At 42.4% G+C, this 21,541-nt stretch overlaps 1 protein-coding gene across 1 annotated transcript; it reads left to right on the forward strand.

The window, feature by feature from the left end:
- Positions 1–457: 457 nt before the first annotated feature.
- LOC120293219 (probable prefoldin subunit 3) lies at positions 458–1,440 on the forward strand. The gene is made up of 3 exons (XM_039312200.1): positions 458–673; positions 754–855; positions 1,187–1,440. Exons 1-3 carry the CDS (start codon positions 626–628, stop codon positions 1,265–1,267), a joined length of 231 nt encoding a protein of 76 aa, XP_039168134.1. The 5' UTR covers positions 458–625; the 3' UTR covers positions 1,268–1,440.
- The last annotated feature ends 20,101 nt before the right edge of the window (positions 1,441–21,541 follow it).

Below are 21,541 nucleotides of genomic sequence, written 5' to 3' on the forward strand. Positions count from 1 at the left end.
ATTCTGTCATTAAACCACCAATTTTTCACTTGACAGTTTCACTTTTTAATCTGGAATCCTTGGCATATGTAATGTGAACTAAAATATTCTCATATCTTATGCTAGAAAATTTGCATGTTCAAATATCTTCTTGCTCCTCGATGATATCTTACCTGATCATCCTTTTTTATCTTAACAAAGCAGGAAGAGGATACGGTAGTCTTATTCTTGCCATACTAGGAACTACTTTTGGTGCACTTGACTAAATATGGAATATTTGATTGTCTTTTTTCCTTCACAAATGCACTTCTGGAAGCAATGTTCCTAAGAATCTCAATTAGTGCTTTGAAGAACCCATGTTAATCTCAATAATTGTGCGGTGGTTTTAGATTTGGACACTTGAATAACGACGGTAATATTATGCTTTCATGTCTAAAGGTCCTATTAGAAAGCAAAATATGGTGGGATTACTATATTGGGCTTTAAAATCTAAGACCATCAAAACTTCTAAGACGCAAAATATAATAATTGGTGCCGAACTGACTGGTATTTACGGCTCTTTATCGTGGATGCAGGCACATCTTGCTGATTTTAAAGTCTCTGAAGGCATATGTTCTCGAGCTCGCATTGAACATGCTGATTCAGGATGTTTATGGTGGGAGCAAATGTTATGTTGGAGTATTCATGCGAAGAGGTACTCGAGTTGAAGCAATGTCCCTTTATCTCCAATGATGATGTCGAGTATCTTATTTATTGTATCCATTCGTGTTGCAGGCCACAACTCTTCTACAAAAGAACCTAGAAAACGCTAAAGCAAGTTTAGAAGTTCTTGTTGCTAATCTACAGTTCTTACTGGACCAAGTAACAATCACGCAGGTAAGTCAGAATATTTTGGAACTTGGAGGTCCATTTTAGTTTCAAGCCATTTATTATGTCAGTTTTGGGTAGGTTTGTTGTTGTTGAATTACTGCTGCCGTGATTTTTGTAACTGGTGTGAGCCTTGAGGCTATAAATTGCAAAGACATGCTGATTTGTGACAACCTGGAGTGTGGTCATATTGCACTTAAGTGAAATTGAAAAATTCGAAACTTGTTGGAGGACCAAACTCTTTCGTTTATATCATGGCAATTATGTTGGTGGCCCCTGGAAATTTTCTTTTCTTTTTGGGGGTGAAACGGCCCTTGAGAGTTCAATCTTTATTTGGCAGGTTATGATGGCTCGTGTGTATAATTGGGATGTTCACCAAAAGAGAATCCGTCAAGCCGGTGCTCCTGCCAAATACTCTTAAAGGGATCTTTCAAGTCGAATCATGGTAGCAGAATGTGTACTCTTGGATGAGAGTATGACTTTGATTTCTCCATTTTCAATCCGGTGAATGAATTATGTATCGCTCTGTTATTGCAATGGATAAGACTGACAACGAGTGATTTTGGTTAGGTTTAGTTCGATTTATTGCATTACACAGAGCTTGTCATGTAAATGTTTTGATTGAGAACCTCTTGGGCTTGATTATTCACTTTCTGTGTGCGGTGTGCTAGTTTTGAATTAATGTTGGGTCCATCTATTTTATGTTGTTTTCACCTTGACTACGTATGTTTAGTAAAAACCAATTTAAATTTGAATTCGGGGAAAAACATGGGCCTGCTTGAGGTCTACTGTGGAATACACGTCGGCAAGAGTGTTTTTGGATCAAGTGACTTATTAGTGCTGTAATTTAGTGGGTCTCTTGTTGTCAAGTCTTGGAGATTTCTATTATATGTGGCACCCCTCAATGCCCCCAATCCGTTAGGGTCGCCACAGCCTGCCTATCGCTTTCTCTCTCGAAAGATATTCGTTATTTGTCTTTTATAAAAGGGGTTTAAAGAAGGATTGAGGTTCTTAGGCACATTGTTTTTTTTTTTTTTAAACGGTTCTAGCGCAACTTATTAGCGGAAGCATAATTGAGTCTCACCATCTCTCCCTCCAATAACATAATGCAATGCACATCAACTACACATCATATGAAAAGATAAGGCCGAACCACTTTTTATTTATATATTTTCATGATGGATTTTCTCGGGTCGGTACAACCAAAAAGAAAGCCAAGACTTTTAACTACACTTAGCCACAACCCAAAAGATAATCGACCCCTATAACGATCACGTGTCATCCTCCATCTATCAATGTCGGCTACTCTAAAAAAAATGTCAGCTCACTACCCCTCACGTGGCCATCACACCCATCCTGGGCATCGAGCGGTGGTGATGGCAACATCCCCCGAATCTCTCCATCTCGGTGGACGTGGACTGATAAAAACTCCTGAATGACCGGGCCCCTAGCCAAGCCCACATCGTACATGACCAGCATGCGAACTCGCACAAACGTCAGACCAGGGATGGTAATGCAATCAATCTCCGAACACTCTACCTCCACGTCCAATGGGAGGCTGTCACGCCCCGACCCTCAGGCACGCACACATCCCTTACTTTTGGTCGATTTAAAAATGCGATATCCCAGGACTATGTATCGCCGACCCTTTCATTTATATATGCACATGCGAAGCGATTATAATTCCCAGACAATAAAGCAATGGGATAGAAAAGCAGGCCATATATTTTCCTTACTAAAAATTCACAACTACATCTTTTTACATGCATCTCATAGTATTCTACAATACTATATATACACAACTCTGGTCTAACGCCTAATCACATATAAACAAGGTCTGATGAGACAGGACAGGATCTCAGTCCTCATCCGGGTCATACTCGGGGTTATCCTCGGGTCCTCCTCCACGTACTCCTCTTCGGTTTCCTCATTAGGGATCTCCTCATCAGATTCATGCTCCTTAGGCTCCTCTTCCAGGTCCTGAAATGGTTATTCAATAACCACTGAGACAACGTCTTAGCAAGTTCTATCTCCTAAGACCCGATTGGTAAACTAATACACCTTAGGGCTGCCTATGCACAACATGAGTCAGAGGACTTACCTTAGCCTCAGATTCCACCTGCATATTAATACAGATCGAATAGGCACACAAGCAATCACATCACAGATCGAAGCATCGATCTAATCGACTTAGTCGATTTCATATCAGGAAGACCACTCACGATCATCTCCATTCAATCATTCAATTCACAACATCAAACCAAGGCAATGAATCACATCAAGTCACACTCAGATCGAATCATCGATCAATTGACCTAGTCGATTACAAGCAAAACGAATCATTTCTACGTCATTCATCCCACACCAAGCAATTCCTTAGATTTAGTGGCTTTATGGTCCCACCCGACCCTCTCAAGATCTAGTGGCTTTACGGTCCCACCCGACCCTTTTCAAGATTTAGTGGCTTTATGGTCCCACCCAACCCTCTCATGATCTAGTGGCTTTACGGTCCCACCCGACCTTTCCAAGATTTAGTGGCTTTATGGTCCCACCCGACCTTTTCACAATGCCATACTATGTCACCGTGCCACGTGCATTCTCCAGGAAGACATACCGAGTCTCCGAGCCACGTGCATTCTCTAAGGCTACCTTTTCGCCAAGATGACATATCTAATCACCGAGTCACGTGTCTTTCCCGAGTAACATTCCAATTCTTGGGCCACGTGCATCCTCAAGGTGATTTACCAATTCACTTTCGATACTAACAACCGATACCCGACCTATTCTCAATCACAAGGCCAAAATTGCATTATTTAATAACATACTTAAAAATGCACCATTAAATCAATTCGACACGAATTAAAGCTCAAATAAATAAACGGACTGCTTCACGACAATCAGCACGAAATTCCGATCCTTGGCCATCCCAGTTAAATTTCCGGAAAATAAATAATTAAATAATTAATTTCGAAAAATAAATAAATATATAAAATAAATTCAATTTAGCACAATATAAAGCTCAATTAAATAAACGGACTGCACCACGATCATCGGCATAAAATCCCGGCCACTTTGGCCATCCAGTTAAATTTCCGGGAATTAAATAATTAAATAATTAATTTCGAAAATTAATATTTAATTCCTAAAAATTCCAATTAGGCCCGAATCGCTTAATTAACACCCGATAAGGGACGGGAAAAATCCCAAGAAGCATCCAATAAATACTACAGGCAATTCTCTATCTAATTACACTAATCACACAACTAATATGCAAAGCAATTAACTAATAATCACTAATCAATTCTAATCTAACAACCTAATTACACTTAATTAACACTAATCAACCTTTAAGTGTAATTAGCACACTAAGAAGGCATTAGTGAGTAAAACTCACTCAAAACGACGGGCTCGACACGAGGATCGACTTTCCTCAAAGCAGGCCGAGCATCCGGGCTCGGGAAGACGGCCAAAACGGGCCAAAACCCACTGCGATACCCATTTTCTGCACTCTCTGTGCGTTGCTGGTTGGGGGCGAAGGAGGGCGGATCCAGAGCTAGGTTGGGTTGGAAATGGACGGAGGGGCCGAACTGAACCTAGGCGGGGCTTCACGGTGGCCGGAGGTGGTCATAGGAAGCTCCAGCGGCTCTTGCACGAGCTGGACAGCAGCTCAGGACGTCGGCCAAGCTAGGGACGATGCAACTGAAGGCGGAGCTGCGTGCGGTGAGGCACTGGTGGGGCGGAGCAGCGACAGCGGCTCCGGCTTCGGTGAGCGATGATGGCGACGAAAGGTGGCTCCCGGCGATGTGCGGCTTCTTTGACTTGGCCGGGTTTTGTCAAGCAACAACCGGAGATGGAGGACAGAGCTCGACAAAAAGAGAGAGAGGGCGGAGGTGCGCGGACGGCAGCACGGTGGCGAGCTCGGGTGCGCGAGCAGCTCGGGTGCTTTCGGGCGTGCGATGACGACGGCGAGAGGCTGCGACTGCAGCTCAGTCTTCACTGGTCTTCGGCTCCCATGGAGTCAAGTAGTTGAAAAGGGGGATGGGGGAGGATCTGTCGACGGAGGAGGAGAGAGAGGGAGGAAGAAAAACTCAATTTCCCTTTCTTTTCTCACACTCTCTCTCTCTCTCTTAGGTCAGCCACACATGGCCACCACCAGCTGTCTCCCACTCTTCAATTTTTGACAAATATGCCCCCTTCTAGAAGCATTTAGGTAGTTCAAAAAGTTGGGTTTATGGGCATACGAATTTTTGCTAGGTTTTCTTCCCAATTTAAACCTTAATCCCACTTGAATCAAATCAATTTGACCCCCATAATTTCATTCAATATTTCATCGATAAAATTGGTACTTTTTCTTATCAGTATAGCCCACTTGTATCCCGAATTCACAATCCCTGGCTTCAACTGAACAAAAACGGCCCTATTTATCCAGTCGAAATTAGAACTCGAAAATCTGGATGTCACAGAGGCCATAAAAGGTACCCTGCGTGACTGGAGAGAGTGCCATCTTCCTAATCTGAAATGTTGGTCTTTGAAGAGGTGAGTACAACCACTTAGCAGGTAAAAGATCCAGTAAACTACTCAATGCATCACAAATACAATCACAACATCATAGCATAGTACATATCATCTATGCATCCAAGCATAACTTACCTTTCAGCCATGCATATGTCATCATACCATATGTGCATACATCCTCATGCACTCATCACCAAGCTTTCATTCATATACCATCATGCCATAGGTGCACATACAGCCATGCACTCATACACATCATATCATACAGCCATGCATACATATCACTATACCATGCATGATTCAGTTTCCACTTTTTATCTTTTAATTTGATCACCACATCTTTCTTCCCCGGGATCAGTAATTGCATCCCACATTATCACTCGCACCCCAACCTGGCATCACGAGAAAACCTCCGACGCACACCATCGGGCATTCGGCACCCCCACATTCCGGGCATCTCGCATCCCAACTGGCATGGCATCATGAGGCATTCCCCGGGCACAAACCTCCAAGGCTTCCGGCACCCAACCATTCTGGGCATCTCGAAACTCCTGAGAACATCCGGGCATGTACCACAATACATTCGGGCATCCGGCACCCCCCATCCCGGGCATCCTGACACTCCTAGGGCATTATTGGCCCACCTCCAACAGTCTCCTCATTCATCATAATTCATATTCACCAATTTATGTCTCACAATCAACATGGCACATGATGTAATGGCAACAAAGTCAATTTCAGCATTTGATTATATATGCAATGCCAAATATCATCACATGCTCAGCAAGATTCAATCACCTCAATCAATATAATTCATGGGGCTCATCCAAAACAGAATAATCATAGCTTACAGCATTTAAAATTCGCTCAATCCAGCTTGCACAGTTTTAGAAAATATTTCCATTAAATACCCAAATGACCTTTAAAAATTACGAAATTCGAACATGTGATAGTAAAGACATAAAGTCAGATATTTCATGAAGGAAACCACACCAAAAGACCCTCATAACATTTGATATAGACCGTGCATCATAGCATTACTATTCTAACAATACAGCTTGCACAGTTTTTGAAACATTTTTGGTTAAATAGGCAAATGTAATTCAACAATTATGAAATTTGAATATGTTTCAGGGAAGACATAACGAAAGATACTTTGTGAAGAAAACTTTGCCGAAAGAGCTTCATAAAAAATGATATGCCCCATGCATTGAAACTGACTAAGTCCAAACGCGTCAGATTACACGGTTTTTGAAATATTTCCGATTAAATACCCTAATGACCTTCAAAATTCATGAAATTCGACTATGTTGTAGTCAAGATCATAAGGTAGGTTTTTAATGAATAAATAAAAGTCAAATTCGTTCTAGATGATTTAATATAGACGGTTAAATCTTTTGTTTCAATACCGAAGTTTCCAGATCTGACTACTTCCGAAAAACCACGATTTTACCTATCTATTCTTGTTATTTTTCTCTAATTTTTTTGATATGTTAAACCTCAGGATGTACTTTACATCTTTCAATAAGAAATTGAAGTGAAACTTCAACAAAAAGATAGGCTTACAGACCATGCATTCATCAAAGGTAGTTACCGAAATCTCCAGATTCAGTCTCTCCGAAAAATAAGGATTTCACCCACTTATACTTATTCGTTTTGTCCCAAATTTGAGTATGTTATATTTCAAGAATTCCTTAACAACTTTCATTTAGAAGTCACGGCTAAAATCCAACTCAAACAACACATGCAAGCCAATAAAACATCCAAGGTCGAACTGTTTTTTCAAGAACTGTTTACTAGTCTCAAACATCCCTCTTAAAACTTCAACTTTTAACACCCTAAACATCCGAATTCTATCACCATTCAAGCACACATACTAGACATAGCATGCAAGAGCAGATTAAGGATCCCAACTTGCCTCTATACCGAGCAAACAACAAGCACACGGATGGCAACGAGGGACGGACACACGGCGGATGGTCGACGGACAGCTCCCTTTCTTTCCTCTCTTCTGCTCTCTTGATTTCTCTCTTCCCCTCGGTAGCTCTCTCTCTCACTCCCTCTCTCTGGCGACGCTTTCCCTTCATCATCAACCAGTTCCCTCAATTTTCCTCTCCTCAATGATGAACAATCATTGCTTTTGCATGAATGACACATGGACAAAGGGAATTAACACTTGGCAAAATCTTCATGCAAAGGAGTGGGCCTCTCATGGGCTGGTTCCTCTTTTCAATAGCCCAATGGGGCTCCATTTGGCTGGGCTTGAGGCCAGTCATGGGCCGGCGGCTCCTCCTCCTCCTTTGGGCTTCGCGGCTAGACCCAAATGGCCGAAGGGTAAAGCTTCTTGTGGGATGGTCTTGAGCTAATACTTTGGCCCACACCTCATCCTAATAATCCTCCTTAAACCTTAATTTTATAAACGCCTAATTGAAATTTATAAATCACAAAACTTTGTGACCTATCTTAATACATTCCAATCCATAATCCCTCATGGCCAAAAATAGAATCTCCTTATCGCTCTGCTCCATTGTTTGGGATCTGTGTCCATCCACCTTCGAACCGAGATATAGGAGAGCGAAGCTGTTTGAAGCGGGTTCGTGAGTTTCATTTCAGTCGAAGGGAGAATACTCGGGATTTTATTGATCTTGATTAGTTGAAGTTAAAAAATTGGTCTCGCTCGAGCTCAATCTTCAATGTTTGATTTGTTCCTGTAATTGGTCCATCTGTAAGGATTTTACTACGAGTTTCGGGTTGTTAAATGATGTAGTGTTATTATGATCCTTGATTTTGTCAGCAAAATGGAGAGATTTTGAATATTTGAGAGTAACGGCAATTAGAAAACTACAGATTCTGATATATTCTTGAAGGCAATAGATGCAACACCTTGCCTTCTCTTTTTTGATGAAGTTGATTCCATTGCTTCAAATAGGGGGCATGATGATACGGGGTCACTGACCATGTCATCAATCAAGTTAGTTTCTTGCATTCAATAGTAATTATAAGGTGGTCATGTGAAATCTATCTAATTTTATGAGTCACTACTGGTATGTTATTCGTTGGTGCATTTTTTTACTGAATTAGATGGTGTTGCAATTTTAACCAGTGTGTTTGTGTTGCCGGAAAAAAAGGTAATAATTTTGTATTATATGATAACGAAAAGTATTCTCTTCTGATAGCACACTAACTATCAATTGCTACTGCAAATTGCATGGCCATTATGAACACTTCGACAAACATTTTTTATGAAGCATTTAGTATGGATACTATGTAATAACCTTCAAGGTAGACAATAAAATGCTAGACATGACTTTTCCTTGAATTAGAACTATTTAACATTGGATGCACAATATTGAATAAACTACATATGTATCAAAAAGTAGGTAACAAATGATGGGATTGCATAAATTACTTTTCAGTTGTTTAAGTAGCTTGCAAGACATGTATTATGCTGGTATTGAGCCTTTACAATGGCATCAACTGATTCCGATCGTTTGAGTCTTGTTACATCGAGCACATGTAATTTCTCAGTCATCATGACATTTGCTGCATGAAGTGCTCTCTTGTTTTGTGCAAGGTTCATGTGTCACGCCTCGAACCTCGAGCGCGCCAACATCGCACCATGGTCATGCAAATGCGACATTCTCAAGTAGTGTCGCCAACCCCATTGAATTATTATTGCGCAAGCGAAACGTATTATAAAACCCCTGACAATGAAATATAGGATAGAAAAGTAGGAAGCAAATCACAACATAACACTTTCATAATTCAATAGAATTACAAACAGAGGTCTATGGTCAAAAGTCTACAAAAGGCCGGCTCTCAAAAAGGAACTATCCTACGACCTACAAGTCGGACACGTTCTCCAATCTTTATGACTTCATCTCCACAACTCCTCAAGGCCAACCAAAGCTATCTAGCCGCTCCGTCCACCAGGAACCTAGAATTGAAATCCCGAAACCGGGATGAGACAATGTCTCAACAAGTTCAACCCCCTAAACCCCTATTAAAAAGAAAATACGCCCAAGGGTGGCCTGGCCACATTATACAGAGAACTTACCTCGCCTCAGTTCCTTCCTACAGGTTGTCACACCCCGAACCTCGAGCACACCAACATCCCACCATGGTCATGCAAATGCGACATTCCTAGGTAGTGTCACCGACCCCATTCATTTATTATTGCACAAGCGGTACGTATTATAAAACCCATGACAATGAAATACGGGATACAAAAGCAGGAAGCAAATTCACAACCAATCACTTACATAAACCAATGGAGTTACAAACGAAGGCGTACAACCAAAAATCTACAAAAGACCGGCTCTTAAAAATGAACTGTCCTACGACCTACAAGTCGAACACGTTCTCCAATCCTCCTGACTTCACCTCCGCAACTCCTCAAGGTCAACCAAAGCTATCTAGCCGCTCCGTCCACTGGGGACTTGAAATTGTAATCCCCAAACTGGGATGAAACAATGTCTCAGCAAGTTCAACCCCCTAAACCCCTATTAGAAAGAAAATATGCCCAAGGGTGGCCTAGCCGCATCACACAGAGAACTTACCTCGCCTCGGTTCCTTCCTAAAGGTTAGCACAATTCATATAATTCAACCACGTGCAATTATGATAACGAAACAACTGTGGCACAATCACATTATCAGAACAATTCAACCACTTGGATCGTTACAGCGATCAATCGACTCGGCCGATTACATGTCATTCTAGCAAATCAATCACTGCTTCTAATCACGGCCCTATAGGAAGGTTTGACAACCAATGGCAATCACGGCCCCACTCGGCACAACCTTTAACAGGTGGTAGATCCCGGCCCGATGGGCACGACCTCTAATAGGTGGTCAATCATGGTCCCACTGGGCGCAACCTTTATCGGGTGGCGAATCATGGCTCCACTGGGCACGACCTCTAATATGTAATTAATCACGGCCCCACTGGGCATGATCTCTAATATGTGGTTAATCACGGCCAATCTCCCATCAATTTTGACACTTGGGATTTTATAAATAAAAAAAAAAATCCCTATTTATCGCAATCACACTCAATTTGCCATAACCAATCATCAATTTCAAATTCTAAATGCACAGCAGCGATCGGCACAAAATTCTGAGCAACTAGAGTCAAAAATAATTTTTTTTTTTTTTCTTAATAATAATAATAATATTTTAATAATTTTGGAATATAATATAATATTATAAATTCTAGAATTTCGAAAGAATTAAATAATTCAAAAATAAAGCCCTATTATGTCCCATAAAGGCTTATTATTAAATAACTTTATTAGCCTTAATTACACACTTTAAATTAAACAAAATTCTTAATCCAAATCACAATTAAATAAACTAAACTATCCACCTAAACTTGCTTAACTTAGACTAAGCACACTTAGGGCATCATTAACCGTCTAATCAAGATTTAGTGAGCTAAATTCACCGGATTAGCGAGCCGAGCGAACCAAAACGACGAGGATGACGCGATGATTGACTTTCCTAAAGACAGGCTGAGCATCCGGGCTCGGGAAGGCGGCTAAAACAGGCCAAAACCGAGCTAGAATACCCATTTTTCTAGCTGCTGGTTGAGGCCAACTGAGGGCTGCATGGTGGCGGTTTGGGCGTGAAACTGGTGGAGAAGGGCGACAGCAGCTCGAGCGGTGGCTCACGGCGGCCTAGCAGGATCTCACGGTGGTCGGAGGTGGCTCAGCCGTGGCCTATAACAGCCCACAGAGGCAAGGATAAGCTGGATTTCGACGTAAGGTAGGCAGAGACACGCGGCAGTATCAGCAGGCAGGGATGGCAGCACGGCGGCGAGGTGCGCGGGGCGAGGACGGTGTGCGACAAGCGACGGCTCCCGGCGACGTCGGCGGCTACTTCTGCCCGGCGTCCTACTAGATCGAGATCTCAAGCGGCGAGACGAAGAGGGAGAAAGAAGGCGGAGTAGCACACATGCTGGCGGCGGAGTGGCGAACGGCGACGGCAAAGCCTCCGGCGAACGAGCGTGCGAGCGGGCGAAGGGGCTGCTTCGGTTTCCTCTCTGCATTTTCTGGTCTTCACACAATGAACATGGAGGAGAGAGGCGACGAGAGAGAGGAAGGAGAGAGGGAGGAGAAAGAAGGATGGGACCTTTTTTTTTCCTTTTTCTCTTTCTTTAATCCCACAAAATGGCCCACCATGACCTAAGATGACATCATCTTCCACTCACCCAATCCTCCACAACCTCTTCCAATGGGTTCAATTTCATCTTCCGCCATGGCATACCAATTTTTAAACTTTGTGCATCCCATTCTTCAATTCTCTTCTAATTGAACCAAATTGAAGTCCATAAAATTAATCAAATATCACAACATTTCAATTTACGTAATCACTTGACCATAGAACCAACTTGAATCCCAAAAGCACGATCAAAAGCGGGCCTACTAATTTCTCGAGCCAAATTAGCTATTCTCGATTATTTTGCTGAAAAACTCAGCTTGCATGAAAAATCTTCCAAAGATGAGTCAATATTTTGAAAATGATTTGTGACACACTCAGAATTTCATTTTCTAAATTCGATCTCAATTCCACGGTTAATTTCACTTTGGCACGCTATTATCGCGGCCTAACCTACCGGTAGCCTTTAGAAATTTTCATGCATTTGACCTATGATTGATCATCTTAAGCAACAATGTACATCTTTGAAACATTGGCGACTTTCAGTTGTTGGGATAATCTCAAGGTTTCAAATATGAACACGGGGTACCCAATCGACGAAAAGTCGGTCTAGTGTCGATTGACAAGAATTGTGTGATCGGTGGAATCACCCACACTCAATCACATACCTTTGTCGAGTCGACCTATCTCTGGTCTTTAATTAATTTTTAATTGTGTCGTAATGATCCTTGCAGATTAGCTCGATCGAAAGGTCGCTTCCTGGTCAAATTCTCGAGTCCGATGCATTAGAAACTCTTAACGGCTTCACCCGATAGACTAGTTTTCACATGAGTGGCTGACTCAAGGAAAATAACTATATGTGTGCCAACGAAATGCCCATCTCAATTTATTGAAAATAGAATTGGAAAATCAGGATGTTACAACTCTTCCCCTCTTATAAAAATTTCGTCCTTTAAATTTAAACCTTTACTAATTCTTAAACCAAAAGGTGGGGGTACAGTTGTCTCATATAATCTTCTCTTTCTCAGGTTGCTCCTTCTATACCAATATTGCCAGATCACTATTATCTTGCCCAAACCACTTCGGATGCATAATATTAAACACTTGCCCACTTAAAATTCCAAAGGTCTTCAACACAAAATCTGCGAAGCTAAACTGGCGATTTTGAGCAGTCTCTAAACTGTCTCTGATAATTGCAACTGAATCACTGATTTCTAAACCAACTCTGGACCTGCAATTTTCTGATCTCGATCTCAACTCAACAAGCGAAGTTCTGAACACTAGGGGTGAGCGTGGTTAAGGTAGAACCGGGAACCAGGAACCGAACCGGAGGAGGTTCCGGTTTGGTTCCCGGTTCTAAGGGGACCGGTTCTGGTTCCAGTTCTCTTTTCGGAACCAGGCGGTTCCGGTTCTGGTTCCGGTTCCCATATGAACCGGAACCGAGGAACCGGAACCAGCAAAGTTAAAAATAAAAAACCCTAACCCCTTCCCGCGAATTTCCCCCTTCAATTTTCCCCCTTTCCCTTTCTTTTTCTCTCTCTCTTTTCTGCCCTTTTTCCTCCTCACGTCACTTCCTGCCCCCACTTTTTCTTTTCCCCTCTCTCTCTCCTCTTTCCTCCTCTCTCGGCCGAACCCTCCCACCTCTATCTCTTCTTCTTCTTCTTCTTCTTCTTCTTCTTCCTTCCTCTCGCTTGATTCTTTGCTTCACCGACCACCACACCGCTGCCCCACGCCCTACTCACCACCACCTCTTGGCCACCGAACCCCCACCACCCACCGCTCGTCCGACAAGCCGTCTCTTTGTTGAGCCCGACGAGCTGTCTTGCCGTTCGCGCCGCCGTGAGGCACCGCCGCCGTCCCAAGCCACCGTCACCACCTCTTGCTGCCGCTTGCTTGGCTGTCGGGCCGTTGTTGCTCCAAACCGTCACCACCTCCGCCCGAACCCGGAACTGTTAGGTTAAGCCCCAAATTAATTTACCCTGTCTCGGTTCCACTTTCACTTCGCACTTCCTCTCTGTCTCGCAACGTTGCTCACTACCTCCGCCCGAGGGTTTCTTTTGAATCTTAATTTGGGGTTCGTGCATTGATGGGGGTTTTGATGGGATTTCGTTTGTTTTTCTGTTTTGTGATGGTAGGAGGAGATGTAGAGGACGAATCTGGAGCTGGAGTCGTATAATTGATGAAGAATTCACAACGATTCCCTTGATGGAAGACTACAATGCCACGAGAGAACTAAGGTCACTCAACCGGGCCAACATACAGCATTAAATGGTGCTACTCACGGACACCATTCAACATGAGCATGTCTTATGAAGGGCAAAAATATACGAGCTCATACACCAAACACCGATTTGCCGATGGTGATAATAGGAACTCCGAGCAGCTGCTCAAAAAGTTCCTTTAACAAGTTGCAGCACATCCTCTTGCCACCAGACAACAAAATCCAACATGGCTTCTACCAAAGAAGATACGTCTCAAGTCCGAACACGAATCATGAGGCCAATACCCCAATACCTGCAGCAACAGCAAATACGGGGCCCAAAGTTTCTGCGTGTTAAAGAATCCAGGTGGAAGACTATCAACTCTTTCATACTCGTCGAATCTATCTTAATGTTCTTCATGCCCTTGCAGAAATCCAACACGGGGACTCTAAAACAGGGCTTCCCGACAATTCCGCATCGTTGATTCACAAGGTAATATGACATTTAGAGCCGTAAAATGTCTCTTTAACATTAGAGAAAAGACTGACTGTGGTTAATCCATGGTCCCGCCCATATCAAACTTAACATGTGAATTTATGTTGCAGATATATGTTCACTTCGGGTAGATGTGGAGAGACCGGCTTTTTCGTTATCGGGTATGTTTCTTGTTCTATCTTCGTCATTTGCTGTGCTCTTTTTGGTAAAGAGGATTGCATGTCCATTAGCCGCCATCACCAGACTACATTAAATGATAGCTCATGTGCTTACTAATCATGAATTGTCGGCCCTGTGTATACCAATATATTGATTGATCTTCCCATGAAAGGAGAACAATCTTGTTTCTTGCCCATTTTCAGGAAATGACACTGAAGCGAGATATAATATCCACAAGATATACAAAAAGCATTATTAAATCATGTGTAGCTCTCTCTTATATTGAAGCTCAGACAAGGATGGATGACAGGTAATCATGTAAATGTTTAGAAGGCTATTCCTCTGTTCATATGAGGTCTTTTATGGTGTATAACCTCTCACACATTGTACTAAACTTGTTTCGATTAATCAACATGCTATTTCCACATGACTTATCCCTCGTTCAATAAATTTTCACGTTAGCATAATTCGGCAGTTTCCTATTCTTGCTGTTGAGTCTTTCATGAGTCTTCAATTTTTTTAAACTAAAAATGAAAAAAAAAAAAAAAAACTCGTTGGAACTGTTGGAACAGGAACCGACCGGAACCCGTGACGGGGTAGGTTCGGGTTCTTGGTTTCGACGGGTAGGTTCAGGTTCCAAAAATGAGGAACCTGTGCCGAGGGTAGGTTCCAGGTTCCAAGCGAAACATGTAAGGAACCGGGAACCGCTCACCCCTACTGAACACTATGCTCTACACTAACTAAAAAGAAACTATCTGACTGATCTGCTGAAACTGGGGACTTCTGGTCAAGATATGATATAACTCTAACACTAATCTCGGCAACTGCAATCACTGACTACTGTACTGACCCTAACCTACGATCTTTCTTTCCCTAACTTCGTCTCAGCAATTGAAATTCTGCACTCTCTACTATGCACTACATAAGAAAGAACCATCTGAAAGCTCTGCCAACTCGAAACATCTGATCTAGATTTGAAATACAATTCATCCCCGGCACTCCATGCAGATGAGTTATATGATATACACATACTTCGGTATACCTATTCTAATTGAGATTATTTTCATGCTGTACTAAGGCAAGTTGACTCTGTTCATCTGTCGACCACAACCTCATAAGGAATCAATACTCTTCCCGACTCCTTAATAAGCCTGTCATAATATTCCATCATGCTATACTTCCATTCCCACACCGGACTCTCTCCAGTACTTGAAAAAGCTTTTTTGGCTTACATTACCAAATTCCCACTTACTGACGCATCCAACACTTACAACTTGATCGGTGATATCCATCTTCATACCGATCTACCAATACCGATGATATAGATTCTGACTCATCTTCGTACTGTCTGGACAACGTTGAAGTTGCTATGATGAGCTTCCCATAAGATCTCTTCTTTAATCTCTGTATCGTCAATTACACACAATCATAGCATCCTATCTTCAAAAATCTGAAAATCAACCTCTCTCATCTGCATTCTCTTATAGAATCTTTTGAATTTCTGAATCTGTTCACTGAAGCGTTTTGATTCTGATTTGTACTCTCGGCTCAATTCTGAGGGTGGTCATAAGATTTAAAAGGTGACATACCTTAGATTTGAAAACTGAATTTCAAACTTTCTCAAATAAGATCCAATCCTTGAGTACCAACTATGCAACTAAGGACTCTTGACTCAATGCATCTGCGACTTTGCTCACCTTTCTAGAGTGACAAAATATCATAGTCATAATTCTTAATGAGTTCCATACAGCGACGCTATCTTATATTCCACTCCTGAGGTCTCAACTAATGGGACGCATATGCAACAACTCTATCATGCTGTATCAACACATAACCCAATCCTTTAAATGATGCATCACTGTAGATCTCAACCCTCCTGGACCAGATGGAATAGTAAGCACAACTGCGGTAGTCAGCCTCTTCTTAGGCCCTTGAAAACTACGCTCGCACTTATCTGATCACACAAACTTTTCTTCTCTCATTCAGCAGTCTCGTCATCAGCGATGCTAACACTAAAAAACCCGTATACAAATTGTCTGTAATACTTTACTAAACCCAGAAACTTTTAATCTCTGTCACTACAGTCAATCTTAGCCAGTTGATCACCGCTTCAATCTTAGACAGGGTCTATGGAGATTCCTTCTCCTGAAATCACGTGACCTATGAATGCAACACGAGTCATCCAAAACTCGCATCTGCTAAGCTTATTGTAAAATCCAAAAGTACTCAAGGTCTGAAGTACCGTCCTCAAACGTCTCTTGTGCCCCTCGACACTCTTTGAACATATTAGGATAACTTCAATGAACACGATCACAACTAATTCAAGTACCCTTAAACATTCTGCTCATAAGACCCAAACAAATAGCTAAGATATCCGTCAAACCACACGGCATTACAATGAACTCATAACTGCTGTATCGAGCGCAAGATGCTAAATTCGATATGTCTTTTTTCCTGATTCTCAAATGATGATACCCTGACCTCTAGTCGATCTTGAGAAATATTGACATACAAACACAATGAATCAACTTTATTCTTCACGAATATAATAGGTGCTCTCCAAGGTGATGCATTGGAATGTATAAATCCCCTATCCAATAATTCCTGCATCTACACTTTCAGTCCTTTTAACTCGGGTAACACCATCCGGTAAGGAGCGTTAGGGACTGGCTCTATTCTAGGTGCTAATTCAATCACGACTCTATTTCTCTTCTTGACAACAAACCTGGCAATTCTTCAGAAAATACCTTAGAAAACTTATGTACCACGATTATGTTATCCATATTCGGCCCCTCAATTGACGCATCCATTACAGTTGCCATGTAGATTCAATAACCAACAACCAGAACCAGGTCATCTTCAGCGACGAATAACAAAGATTGAAGTTCCTCTTCAACTTTCAGTGATTCAAAACTTTCGTACGCTAACAGAACAAGCTAAATTATATCACTACCATGATTCAAAACAACAAAAACTCCTTAAGCCAAACTTTCTTACAAATGACTTCCAAGTCATACTTAAGCAAACCCTTCAAGTACAATTATAGTCAGAGCTTCATCTTTCTATCACTTTATTACCATAACGAAGATCCTACAACCTTCACTGAAAATTCTACTGCACTACTCTGATAAAAATATCTCGAAAATATTCTCATTCTAATTGATGCAGGATTGATCCCTTCATGCTCCTCTAACCATCCTAGTGGCATCCTATCTGCAGTAACAGTGCTTACACTCTCCTGAACTTACACGGACAGTTCCTAACCTAATGGCTGTGCTGGCCATATTCAAATCATACTCCATTTTTACTCTGACACTAGGCTGACTCATGCTTCCTTTCCACAAACTCGGCACACAATCAGTGAGTCATCTACCTCCCATTAAGGAACATCATGCACCCTTCCTTGCACTGAGATTCGTTCCAAGTAACCCACTAAATGTCCCGAAGCATGTTTCCTATGTTCTATCTTATCAACGGCGGTGACAGAAACAGTTGTGATTCCATCCATCTATATGGACAATCTTTCATCAAATGGCCTTATTTGCGACACTTGTAATAAGTCATTTCCCTCTTACAGCACAGGACAGATCCATGTCTTTTCTTACAAATACGATACACATCGATCAAGCTGAGCACTGACTTTCCAATTCTTCTCTTCCAGTTGGGTGAAACAGGACACCTTTCTTCTGACATCGGCCTTTTTCTCCAATTGATTTCCATCTGTGTCTAAATTGAACCTTGACTCAGATACGGTGGCTTGATCCTTGATCACAACTCCATATTAGGCCTCAACAGGCGTGGCAACAACAACAATCACAACACTTGCAGCAGTAGAAACAACAGCAACAGCGGCTGCTTGGTCTTGAGCTTATTGACCCAAAATGCTTTCCAAAGACTCTAGTGCCTAAATAATCCGGTCGAACATAGGATCATTCGGTGCTGCTACACTCTCAATACTGACTTGCGACGGTACTTACACTTGCGCTGGCCTAAGCCTGCGCTCTACCACGGGTACCAACTCTTGTCAGCATCCTACCCCGAGGTACAGGTCCTATCGACCTCCTTCAAGGAGTTCTCCACTCCTGGTCACTCATCCTACAGGCTTTTTATAGACACCTGTTTTCTGATTCCAACATCAGGTTAGAATTTGAGTGACCCCATAAACACACTACCAAACAGCTATCAACCACATGCATCAGCATATTAAAAGCCTTTCCTACTAACTATCCCATGACTCATCGCACCTTATTACTCCATACATAGATCATGTTCTAATACCACTTAAACGGGGATGTCACGCCCCGAACCTTGAGCGCGCCAACATCCCACCATGGTCATGCAAATGCGACATTCCTAGATAGTGCTGCCGAGCCCATTCATTTATTATTGCGCAAGCAGAACATATTATAAAACCCTTGACAATGAAATACGAGATAGAAAAGCAAGAAGCAAATTCACAACCAATCACTTACATAAGCCAACGGAGTTACAAACGAAGGCCTACAGCCAAAAGTCTACAAAAGACTGGCTCTTAAAAATGAACTGTCCTACGACCTACAAGTTGGACACGTTTTCCAATCCTCCTTACTTCACCTCTGCAACTCCTCAAGGTCAACCAAAGCTATCTAGCCGCTCCGTCCACTAGGGACCTGAAATTGTAATCCCCAAACCGGGATGAGACAATGTCTCAGCAAGTTCAACCCCCTAAACCCCTATTAGAAAGAAAATATGCCCAAGGATGGCCTAGCCACATCACACAGAGAACTTACCTCGCCTCGGTTCCATCCTGCAGATTAGCACAATTCATATAATTCAACCACGTGCAATTATGATAACAAAACAACTGTGGCACAATCACATTATCAGAACAATTCAACCACTTGGATCGTCTCAGCGATCAATCGACTCGGACGATTATATGTCATTCTAGCAAATCAATCACTGCTTCTAATCACGGCCCTATAGGAAGGTTTAACAACCAATGGCAATCACGGCCCCACTCGGCACAACCTTTAAAAGGTAGTAGATCCCGGCCCAATGGGCACGACCTCTAATAGGTGGTCAATCACGGCCCCACTGGGCGCAACCTTTATCGGGTGGCGAATTACGACCCCATTGGGCGCAAACTTTAATAGGTGGCCAATCACGGCCCCACTGGGTACGATCTCTAATAGGTGGTTAATCATGGCCCCATTGGGCACGACCTCTAATAGGTGGTTAATCACGGCCAATCTCCCATCAATTTTGACAATTAGGATTTTACATAAATAAAAAGTCTCTATTATCGCAATCACACTCAATTTGCCATAACCAATCATCAATTTCAAATTCTAAATGCACTTGCAGCGATTGGCACGAAATTCTGAGCAAGCTGGGGTCAAAAATAATTTTTCCGTTTTTAATAATAATAATATTTTAATAATTTCGGAATATAATATAATATTATAAATTCCAAAATTTCGAAACAATTAAATAATTCAAAAATAAAACCCTATTATGTCCCATCAAAGCTTATTATTAAATAACTCTATTAGCCTTAATTAAACACACTTTAAATTAAACCAACTTCTTAATCCAAATCACAATTAAATAAACTAAACTATCCACCTAAACTTGCTTAACTTAGACCAAGCACACTTAGGACATCATTAACCGTCTAATCAAGATTTAGTGAGCTAAACTCACCAGATTAGCGAGCTAAGCGGACCAAAACAACGAGGACGACGTGAGGATCGACTTTCCTCAAGGCGGGCCGAGCATCCGGGCTCGGGAAGGCGGCCAAAACGGGCTAAAACCAAGCTGGAATACCTATTTTTCCAGCTGCTGGTTGAGGCTGATGGAGGGCTGCACGTCGGCGGTTCGGGCGCAAAACTGGCAGAGAGGGGCAGCGGTAGCTCGAGCGGTGGCTCACGGCAGCCTAGCAGGGTCTCACATTGGTCGAAGGCGGCTGAGCCGCGGCCTACAGCAGCCCACAGAGGCAAGAACGAGCTGGATTTCGACATAAGGTGGGCAGAGACACACGGTAGTAGCAGTAGGCGGGGACGGCAGCATGGCGGCAAGGTGACGCAGGGCAAGGACGGCATGCGACGAGCAACGGCTCCTGGCAACATCGGCTGCTACTTCTACCTCGCGTCCTACTAGATCTGAGATCTCGAGCAACAGATAGAGGGGGAGAAAGAAGGCAGAGCAGCATACATGCGGGTGAGCAGAGCGACAAATGGCAGACGAATGGCGACGGCGAAGCCTCCGGCAGACGAGTGTGCAAGCGGGCAAAGGGGCTACTCCGGTTTCCTCTCTGCATTTTCTGGTCTTCGCACAATGAAGATGGAGGAGAGAGGCAATGGAAGAGAGGAAGGAGAGATGGAGAAAAGAGAAGGAGGGGACCATTTCTTTTTTCTTTTTCTCTTTCTTTAATCCCACAAAATGGCCCACCATGACCTAAGATGACATCATCTTCCACTCACCCAATCCTCCACAACCTCTTCCAATGGGTTCAATTTCATCTTCCGCCGTGGCATACCAATTTTTAAACTTTGTGCATCCCATTCTTCAATTCTCTTTTAATTGAACCAAATTGAATTCCATAAAATTAATCAAATATCACCACATTTCAATTTACGTAATCACCCGATCATAGAACCAACTTGAGTCCCAAAAGCACGACCAAAAGTGGGCCTACTAATTTCTCAAGCCAAATTAGCCATTCTCGATTATTTTACTGAAAAACTTGGCTTGCAAGAAAAATCTTCCAAAGATGAGTTAATATTCCTAAAATGATTTGTGACACACCCAGACTTCCAATTTCTGAATTCGATTTCAATTCCACGGTTAATTTCACTTTGGCACGCTACTAGCGCGGCCCAACCTACCAGGTAGCATTTAGAAATTTTCATGCATTTGACCTATGGTTGATCATCTCACGTCACAATGTACATCTTTGAAACATTGGCGACTTTAAGTTGTCGGGGTAATCTAAAGGTTTGAAATACGAACACAGGGTACCCAATCGACAGAAAAGTCGGTCTAGTGTTGATTGACAAGAATTGTGCAATTTGGTGGAATCACCCACACTCAATCACATACCTTTGTCGAGTCGACCTATCTCTGGTCTTTAATCAATTTTTAATTGTGCCGTAATGACCCTTGCAGATTAGCTCAGTCAAAAAGTC

This window comes from Eucalyptus grandis, chromosome 5, assembly GCF_016545825.1.
Source record: "Eucalyptus grandis isolate ANBG69807.140 chromosome 5, ASM1654582v1, whole genome shotgun sequence".
Lineage (NCBI taxonomy): Eukaryota > Viridiplantae > Streptophyta > Magnoliopsida > Myrtales > Myrtaceae > Eucalyptus > Eucalyptus grandis.

Coding starts and splice junctions, on each gene's coding strand:
- LOC120293219 (XM_039312200.1), top strand. CDS start 626: ATGTTTATGGTGGGAGCAAATGTTATGTTGGAGTATTCATGCGAAGAG. Junction 674..753: donor TGGAGTATTCATGCGAAGAG/GTACTCGAGTTG, acceptor TTCGTGTTGCAG/GCCACAACTCTTCTACAAAA. Junction 856..1,186: donor ACCAAGTAACAATCACGCAG/GTAAGTCAGAAT, acceptor TTTATTTGGCAG/GTTATGATGGCTCGTGTGTA.